General features: G+C 46.5%; 1 protein-coding gene across 1 annotated transcript in view; it reads left to right on the forward strand.

The window, feature by feature from the left end:
* Positions 1 to 10,168, forward strand: part of c9h14orf132 (chromosome 9 C14orf132 homolog) — a 74,485-nt gene extending 64,317 nt beyond the window's left edge. Inside the window, exon 3 of the mRNA XM_033026458.1 lies at positions 7,858 to 10,168. Coding sequence (XP_032882349.1) covers positions 7,858 to 8,079 — 222 coding nt within the window. The 3' untranslated portion in view covers positions 8,080 to 10,168. The remainder of the gene's footprint in view (positions 1 to 7,857) is intronic.
* The last annotated feature ends 297 nt before the right edge of the window (positions 10,169 to 10,465 follow it).

Raw genomic sequence — 10,465 nt, forward strand, 5'->3', positions numbered from 1 at the left:
TTCTAAATTCCAGAGTATACAAGCCCAGTCACTCCATTATCTCAGCATATGACAGTCCCGCCATTCCGGGAATTAACCTTGTGAAACTACGCTGCACTCCCTCAATAGTAAGAATGTCCTTCCTCAAATTAGGAGACCAAAACTGCACACAATACTCCAGGTGCGGTCTCACCAGGGCCCTGTAAAAAATGGCCTTTATTAAAATCGGATAATGTGCACTTTAACCACATGTGATTTTTTCTATTAACAACGGCAGAACAACATAGATTTTTTCTATGTACAACTGCAGAAGGACCTCTTGGCTCCTCTTCTCAACTCCTCTTGTTATGAAGGCCAACATGCCATTAGCTTTCTTCATTGCCTGCTGTACCTGCATGCTTACTTTCTGTGACTGATGTACAAGGACACCCAGGTCTCGTTGTACTTCCCCTTTTCGTAACCTGACACCAATCAGATAGTCTGAAGAAGGGTCTCGACCCGAAACGTCACCTATTCCTTCTCTCCAGAGATGCTGCCTGTCCCGCTGAGTTAATCCAGCATTTTGTGTTTACCATTCAGATAATAATCTGCCTTCCTGTTCTTGCCACCAAAGTGGATAACCTTACATTTATCCACATTATACTGCATCTGCCATGCATCTGCCCACTCACCCAACCTGTCCAAGTGACCCTGCATCCTCATAGCATCCTCTTCACAGTTCACACTGCCACCCAGCTTTATGTCATCTGCAAATTTGTTAATGTTACTTTTAATTCCTTCATCTAAATGTATATTAATGTATATTGTAAAAAGCTGCGGTAAATAATTGCCTTTTCATTTCAAATCTCGTATGAGTACATTGGGCAGAGCAGTGGTGCAGCTGGTAGAGTTACTGCCTCACAGTGCCAGCGACTCTGGTTCGATCCTGACGCTGGGTGCTGTCTGTGTAGAATTTGTACGTTCTTCCTGCGGCTGCGTGGGTTTCCTTAAGGTGCTCCGGTTTCCTCCCACATTCCAAAGTCGTGTGGGTTTGTAGGTTTTATGGCTTCTAGTGTGTAGGGCGTGGATGAGAAAGTGGGATAACATTGAACTAGTGTGAACGGGTGGTCGATTTTTGGTATGGACTCCGTGGGCCGAAGTTGCGTAGGAAGGAACTGTAGATGCTGGTTTAAACAGAAGAAAGACACAAAATGCTGGAGCACCTCAGCTGGACGGGCACCATCTCTGGAGAGAAGGAATGGGTCTGAAGGAGGGTCTCGACCCAAAACGTCACCCATTCCTTCTCTCCAGAGATGCAGTCTGTCCCGCTGAGTTACTCCAGCATTTTGTGTCTATCTTCATTGGGCCGAAGGGCCTGTATCTTCAAAGGAATTGGATCAGGGGTCCAAAAAGACATTCTGCGGATTCCATGTTCCGGTGCTTGGTTGGTATAATGCCTTCAGAATGTATGGAACATGGCAAATGTGTATTTTGAGAGGTAGAGATTTATTTACGAAACAACAATCAACTATTTACGCAATGAGACTTTAAACTGCAAGCTCCAAACTGTCTGCTGAATTGTTATTTGAAAAGCAGGCACATCACATAAATCAGTTCTCCAATAACTTCAGAATATAAACACACACATTTGGAGAAAACACCATGTACCATGCCTAAAGATACAGTTGGAGACTTAAAATATGCATTAAACTAGGTTTGTGATTTCTGTGTTGATGTGAACACAGTTCAAGTTTTAACGTTTAAAAATGTAATCCTCTATATTCAAAGAATTTAGAACATGGACTTTGGTCAGGCCGCATTTGGAGTATTGTGTGCAGTTCTGGTCGCCCCATTACAGGAAGGATGTGGAGACGTTGGAGAGGGTGCAGAGTAGCTTTAGCAGAATGATGCATGGATTCGGGGGTATTAGCGACAGGGAGAGGTGAGACACACATTGGTTGAATCCTCTGGAACGCCGGAGATTGAAGGGAGACCTGATAGAAGTATATAAAATTATGAGAGGGATAGATAGGGTAGACAGTCAGAGGTTCTTTCCCAGGGTGAAGATGTTGATGACTAGAGGGCATAGTTTTAAGATGAGAGAAGCAAGGTTTAAAAGAGTCTAGACCAAGTGTGGACCCGGTGGGCCCCGTCCCCCAAGGCAATATTCCACCACTCGCCCATAGCTCCCAACTGCGCAGGCGGGGCTGATGGGTTCCCGTTGTGATGCCAGAGATCCCTGTTGTGACGCGAGTCATGGCAACCCTCCCCCAACTGCGCAGGCGCAGCTGGCAAGTGGGAGCCCAACTGCAACGTTTTTAAAGTTCAATATGGCAATAACTTGTAAAAAATAAGATCAATGTGAACGCATCTCACTCTCCCTCTTCAGTCCCCTATTCCCCTCCTCTATATCCTCCCTCTCCCGACCCTCCACCAACCCTCCTCTGCTTTCTCCCCTCACCCCCCTCCTCCCTCTTCCTCCTCTCCTCCTCCATTACCTCGCCATCCCTCTTCCTACCTCTATCCTCCTCTATTCCCCCTCCCCCCAGCACTCCTTCCCCTTCCACTTCACCCTCCCTCTTCTTTCCCCTCTCCTCCTCCCCTTCTCCACTCCCTCCCTCACCTCTCCCTCTCCTTTCCCCTACCCTCAGTCACTCCCTCCCTCTCTCCATAACCCCTCTCCCCTCCCTAACTCGACCTCCCTGACCCTCTCCTCCCCCATTCCTCACCTCTCCCTATCCCATCCCCCCATTCTCCCTCCTCACCTCCCCCACTGCCCTCCTCTCCTTCTACCCCCCACTCCCTACCTCCCCCACTCCCCCCTCCTCTCCCTCAATCCCCCCAGTCTCCCTCCTCACCTCCCCAGGATTTTGATGTAAACCACCGCCGGCCCCGTTTGCTCCACCACGTCGGCAATTAAGTTGTAGTTGAGGCGGGAGCTGTCGGTAGGGACGGGCCGAGCGGCCTGGAGCCGCGGGAGGGGAAGGGAGAGGCCGAGGCTGTGGCCTAGACCCTGCCCCAGGTCCCTCTTCCTACCCCAATCCGGAGCTGCGCTCAGGGCCCAGTCCATGTCTGTGTCCGCTCGCCAGCGCCCAAAGCCCAGGCCTGGCTACAGCCACGGGGCTCGGCCCACGCCAGGCCTCTTCACCTTCCCTCTTCTTTCCCCTCTTCTCCTCCCCTTCCTCACCTCTCCCACCCTATCCTTTCCTCTACCACCAGTCACTCCATCTCTCCATAACCCCTCTCCCTCCCTTCCCCCATCATCTCCCTTTATATCGCTGCTCCCCCACTCCTCACCTCCCCACTATCCCACGCCCCCCTCCCCAAAATGAAAATCGTGATTTAAAAAAAATCAAAACTCCCCCATATCCCACCCCCCACCCCCCACAATGAAAATCGCAATTTAAAAAAAAATGGAATTCTCAATGAAAATCGCGTTTTTTCTCTAGTAAACCGTAACACAATGTTAGCTGTTAATGAGAATTTGTTTAAAACTGAGTTTTTTGAAAATGGCGATTTTTAAAAATGTAAATGAGATTCGGGATCCCATTGTGACGTCATTGTGACGTCGAACGTGGCTGACGGGCAGGGCAAGTGGAAAAGTGTTGTTTGTAAAGTTTAAAATGTCAATAACTTGTAAAATATAACATCAATCTAAACAAAACTTACTACAGCACATCACAGGACAGTGGTGAATAATGTGGACCAAAAATAGCGCTGTCGTGTAGCGTTTTGGCGGGGTTTGGGGATCTCCCAAAGATGAGAGTTTTAGTAATATATACTAGACCAAGTGGGACCCGTTGGGTCCCTGTCATACAGGGGGGCTGGTCTCCGAACGCAATATTCCACCACTCACCCCATAGCCCCCAACTGCGCAGGCGTGGCTGACGGGTTCCCGATGTGACGCCAGAGATCCCTGCTGTGACACGAGTCACGGCAACCCTCCTCAAGTGCACCTCACCATACCTCTTCTTACCCCTATCCTTCTCCATTCCCCTTCATCCCCAGCACCTCCTCCCCATCCTCTTCACCCTCCCTCTTTTTCCTCTCATCCTCTCCCCCACTCTTTCCCTCACCTCTCCCTCCCTTTCCTTTCCCCTACCATCAGTGACTCCCTCCCTCTCTCCATAACCTCTCTCCCCTCCTTACCCCCCTTGACGTCATTGTGAGGTGGAAGCTGCTGGGTTTTTTAAAACTGAGTTTTTTTAATGTAAATGAGATCCCATTGTGATGTAATTGTGGGTGGAACACTGCTGACGGGTAGTTTATGGAAATGAGATTCCATTGTGATGTCATACGCTGCTAACTGCCAGTACAGATGGAAAAGATTTTTGTCAAAATGGTGTTTGTAAAGTTTAAAATGTGAATAACTTGTAAAATACACCATCAATCTGAACTAAACCTGCCACGATACACCATAGGACAATGATGAGTAAGGTGGGCCAAAGATTATAGTGCTACCAAAAATTGTACCGTTTTCAGGATATCACAGACACTCACACGGCAGACATAGAAACAAACAAGATGAGAGATACATAGTAATATAAAGATAGATGTTCAGGGCAAGTTATTTTACATTGGGGGTGGTGAGTACCTGGAACACGCTCCCAGAGGTGGTGGTGAGGAGTTAGAACATGCTCCCAGAGGTGGTGGTGGAGGCAGATATGATAGTGGCATTTAAGAGACCTTAAGGGACCCCAGCTATTTACAATATATATTAATGATTTGGACGAGGGAATTGAATGCAACATCTCCAAGTTTGCGGATGACACGAAGCTGGGGGGCAGTGTTAGCTGTGAGGATGATGCTAGGAGGCTGCAAGGTGACTTGGATAGGCTGGGTGAGTGGGCAAATGCATGGCAGATGCAGTATAATGTGGATAAATGTGAGGTTATCCACTTTGGTGGCAAAAACAAGAAAGTAGACTATTATCTGAATGGTGGCCGATTAGGAAAAGGGGAGATGCAACGAGACCTGGGTGTCATGGTACACCAGTCATTGAAAGTAGTCATGCAGGTGCAGCAGGCAGTGAAGAAATTGAATGGTATGTTAGCATTCATAGCAAAAGGATTTGAGTATAGGAGCAGGGAGGTTCTACTGCAGTTGTGCAGGGTCTTGGTGAGACCACATCTGGAGTCAGGGCCGGCCTTAGGGGGTGCGGGGCCCAATTGGGAACAATTTTGGTGAACCCCAGATTTCCAGCCAAGGTGTGTCAGCCCAGTTATTTAGTATATATTATGAAATTGTACACTAGGGGCTATGGATTATACACTGTGTGAATCTCTCCTGCTCCCTCCCGTTTGCCTGTCAGTAGCTCCGCTGGCTTCCAACCTTTACCGTAGCTGCTAATTATGTGATTGGACACAAAGTCCTTGGAGACAGCGGCTGATTGGACGGGAGAGACCTATTTGTTGATCGGACGGGAATTTTAAGGAAAGCTGGTTGGTGATTGGATGCAACCCCCTTAGAGACAGCGTTTGATTGGCCGCCAAATAAAATTGTCAATTCTGTAACAAAAATCGCTGGTCAGTGCGAACTCAGTAGACTAACTGGTTGTATCTCCAAACTAAACAGTATAACATGCAGGTACATTCATTTAAAATTAAATTCAGTGATTATTTCACATGATTTCTCACTGTGTAAAGCTCAATATCTGACCAATTTCTGTTTAACACGTTTGGTCTGCCCTGAGCATTTTTCGCTCCCAAAACAGTTCATATCTAGCAAACCGATCAACGAACCAGTCAGCAGTTGGACGCAGTCATAGAACCATAGACAATAGGTGCGGGAGTAGAGGCCATTCGGCCCTTCGAGCTTGCACAGCCATTCAATATGATCAAGGCTGATCATCCAACTCAGTATCCTGTACCTGCCTTCTCTCCATACCCCCTGATCCCTTTAGCCACAAGGGCCACATCCAACTCCCTCTTAAATATAGCCAATGAACTGGCCTCAACTACCTTCTGTGGCAGAGAATTCCACAGATTCACCGCTCTCTGTTTAAAAAACATTTTACTCATCTCAGTCCTAAAAGATTTCCCCTTTATCCTTAAACTGTGACCCCTTGTTCTGGACTTCCCCAAGATCGGGAACAATCTTCCTGCATCTAGCCTGTCCAACCCCTTAAGAATTTTGTCTACCGCAAAATGTCAATTATTCCGGGAATGCTGAGGCGACAGGGAGTGGGAGAGCTAGAGAGAGATGAGATGGGGACCGGGAGAGAGAGCGCGAGAGAAAGAGGGAGGGAGGGAGAGAGCAAAACACAGAGAGACACAATGTGGGTCGGTAGGTGAATGACTAACCTGCACACCAGGAAGAAGCCCCTTCAAGCGGTCCGGGGCCCTCACTCATGATGGTGAGTTTAATGAAATTCTCAACGTGTCATCGATCTACATTCCTCAGTAAATGTAATTGTGTTTTAAACAAGTATTAATGACGCCGCGTGAATTTTATTCAAAGGAACACGGCGTCATTAATACCTGTTCAAAACACAATAACATTTACTGAGGAATGCGGATGGATGCAGATTGATGACATTGCATAAGTCAAGTGTGTGAAGTAACAAGGTGTTAACTACTTGCTGTTAAGAAGTGCTAACAGTACTAGTTAACAAATCGTTTGTGTCTGATGGCCGTGCAGCGGTTGTTATACATGTTCGTTTAAAAAAAATCCGGATGGCGAATTAAAAAAAGTCTTTATTTAATAAAGAGAATTCGTATTTCCGTACGAAATACGGAACATTAGTGCGGGGCCCCGATTAGGTGCGGGGCCCAATTGGGAGCAATCGGTCAAATCGGCTTAAGGCCGGCCCTGCCTGGAGTATTGCGTACAGTTTTGGTCTCCTAATCTGAGGAAAGACATTCTTGCCATAGAGGGAGTATAGCGAAGGTTCACCAGACTGATTCCTGGGATGTCAGGACTTTCATATGAAGAAAGACTGGATAGACTCGGCTTGTACTCGCTAGAATTTAGAAGATTGAGGGGGGATCTTATAGAAACTTACAAAATTCTTAAGGGGTTGGACAGGCTAGATGCAGGAAGATTGTTCCCGATGTTGGGGAAGTCCAGAACAAGGGATCACGGTTTAAGGATAAGGGGGAAATCTTTTAGGACCGAGATGAGAAAAACGTTTTTCACACAGAGAGCGGTGAATCTGTGGAATTCTCTGCCACAGAAGGTAGTTGAGGCCAGTTCATTGGCTATATTTAAGAGGGAGTTAGATGTGGCCCTTGTGGCTAAAGGGAGCAGGGGGTATGGGGAGAAGGCAGGTACAGGATACTGAGCTGGATGATCAGCCATGATCATATTGAATGGCGGTGCAGGCTCGAAGGGCCGAATGGCCTACTCCTGCACCTATTTTCTATGTTTCTTTGTTTACATGGGCACATGGATATGCAGGGAATGGGGAGGTATGGATCATATGCAGGCAGAGGAGATTATTTTATTGTGGCATCATGTTCGGCACAGACATTGTAGATTGATGCCCTGTTCCTGTGCTATACTATGGAGGCCAAAATCATAAAATTAAAGTGAAGACTATGGGCCAACTGCAGGAAAATGGGAGTAGCCCAATATGAAAACTTGGTCGGCGAAGGCTCTTTTTCCGTGCTGTACAGCTCTATGACTCTATGACCATTCGAGGGCAAAGCCAAGAAACACTTTTGCAAGGAATGGGAATGGAAAACTGAAACTCGCCTCAAGGAAAGGGTCAGTGACATTGCAGCTTGATAGGGTTTTGTAAGTTGGGGTAATCCAGAGATGTGGGGCAAGGTTTGTAAATGGGATGGCAAAAGATATCAGCCAAGGTTCTATTCACTGGCAAATCTGGTTTGAAGGTTAGGTCTCTATAAACAGAGTGAAATGGCACTGAGTATCTTTGTATTATGCTTGCTCTTACAGATCCCTGTTATGACAGGTGCCTTCATGGATTCGCCCATCGACGAATGCAACACCGAGTTCTCACCCTTTAATTCCTCGACCAACATGAATGAAGCCCCCTCAGCAAACCAGCCCGAGGAACCTGCCCCTCCCTCCAACGATGCCATCTGGTTATGGATTGCGATTATTGCCACCATCGGCAACATTGTGGTGGTCGGCGTGGTGTATGCCTTTACTTTTTAGGTGAATCCGGCGACCTGAGGCGACTGCCCTCCCCCGGCCTGCCTCCAGGTTAGAGGAACTCAGCGGCCTTCCAGCTCATCCCCCTTCTCAGTGTGCATGCTGTAATGGTGATCATGCCAACTGTGTCTGCTCGCAGTCACTTGACAATCAACATGTCTCAGCCTGTATCCAGGGAGCTGGGTGTTCTCCGTGAGATGAGCTCTGGTCTGCTGTCTTTCAACGAAGAAACCCTTGTATAAAGAACAATGACATTTGTCTGTTGAAAGACCCTTTCCTGATGCAATTCACGATGCAGTTTTCATCATTCAAGTATTCAGTACATTCCGATAAGCCAACTATTTGGTGACAGTGTCAAAGTTCACTTTGAGAATTGAGACACTGCAACAGGTTAACTTTTGGAATACTATAGATTTTTTTTTTTAAATACAAGTCAATTTTATCCAAGGAAAATAAGTTTGATGGAAATCAGATTCAAATTGCCAATGGTTTTTATTGAGGTCAACTTGTCCCGAGTCATGGACAATTCTTGGGTGCCTATGTATCATGAGACTAACGGGGTCAAGTTAGAAATACCAAAAAAAAAAGTTTGTGAGTTGTGGGATGGCCTCTTAAGTTTTGGGGGGGTTTAGTTTTAATTCCACCTGAATGTTTGTAAACGACACAAATGTTTTTGTGGTGGTAAGATTGGTGAGAATTGCATTGTATCTGAGGACTCTGGTTCAGTGTTTGAGAGCTGGGCTTGTATTCAAGCAGAAAACCAGTGGGTTGTGCAGAAGCAGGGGGAACTGGAGGAGCAGTAGAACACATTTCCACCATGTCCTCTCGATTTCCCCCTCTCAGACCTGTGCTGAAGTTTGGCAGCATGGCAATGCCGTTATTTGCTAAGTTGAAAAGCCTGTGGGAATAAGTGTGAAGCTGCCAATAAGTGCGGAATCGCTCTCCCGCTGTAAGTACAAAAAACACAGTTAATTAATCAGTTATAATGCAATCCAGCAGGACAAAGCGAGGTAGAAAGAGATCTTGAGCAAGTGTACTAGTTAGACAACTGTGAATCAGTACCTACGCTTACAATGGTCAGTGAAATTATTGGAAATTAATATTCTTCTTCTTTGGCAGTCTCTCAGGGTTACAAACAACTTGTTATCATTCCAGTTTTAGAGATTCTGAGGTGCCGGATGAGAGCAATGCAGAACCCCCAGACTCTGCAGGAAGGGTGTGATGGTGGGTTAGTCAGGAGGTACTGCTTTTGCTTGGCTTCCGTGCGCTCCCATTCTCGAGACTCAAGGTCCACAGCGCTTTCCTGGACATCCCTTCTCCATTTTGAACGATTTTTCGGGCCCAGGATTGCCACAGGTCAACAAAGAATGTTCTATTTTTCTCAAGGAAGGTTTGTGAATGTCCTTGAAACATTTTTATTGACATGGAAATGTCTTGCCATTGCGGAGTGCCTGGTAGTCAGACAAGTAGCTGACGTGGATGGCTTGGATCCTCAATGCTAGAAATGTTGGCCAGGGAGAGGATGCTGATGTTGGTTCACTTATTTTACCAACAAGTATGGAGGATGTTGCAGAAGTAGTAGTGGTAGCACCTCCCTGGTGCTGTGTGTTATAGGTAGTCCATGTCTCAGGCTTGAAAGAGGTCAGGGACCAATGCTCTCTGGTGGGCCATGTGCTTTGAGGTGCCTGTTATAGGTAGTCCATGTCTCAGAGGCGTACAATAGGGCAGGGATCATTGCTGTCTGGTAGACCGTGAGCTTTGAGATACCTTCTTTTAATTTAGTTTAGTTTAGAGATACAACACTTTGGCCCACCGAGTCCGTGCCGACCAGCACTATCCTACACCCACTAGGGACAATTACATTTATACCAAGTCAACTAACCTACAAACCTGTACGTCTTTGGAGTGTGGGAGGAAACTGAAGATCTTGGAGAAAACCCACGCAGGTCACGGGGAGAACATACAAATTCCATACAGGCATCACTTGTAGTCTAAACCACTGGCGGCTGCCATGTCCACAGTCTCTGTCCTTTCTTCTTTTTGTTATTTTTAGTATATGTTAAAAAATATGTTAAAGTTTTCCTTGGTTTGTTTTATGTGGGGGGTGTGGTGAGGGGGTGGGGAGTTGGGGAAAACTTTTTTCAATCTCTTACCTCGACGGATATGCGGGTGATCGATGGTGGGTCGAAGGGACTGTTTCCATGCTGCATCATTCAAATCAATCCAAGATGCAGGCAGCTAAGCCATTAGTTTAAGACCATGTAACGACAACAATACAACTATGTAGATACAACAATAGACAGAGATTGAGAACATGGTGTTGAATTCATATGACACCTATCCTATATTAATCCTTCTGTTAGGAAAATAATTAAGAGTTCAAAGCTTT

The sequence above is a fragment of the Amblyraja radiata genome, chromosome 9 (genome assembly GCF_010909765.2).
Source record: "Amblyraja radiata isolate CabotCenter1 chromosome 9, sAmbRad1.1.pri, whole genome shotgun sequence".
Taxonomy (NCBI): Eukaryota; Metazoa; Chordata; class Chondrichthyes; order Rajiformes; family Rajidae; genus Amblyraja; species Amblyraja radiata.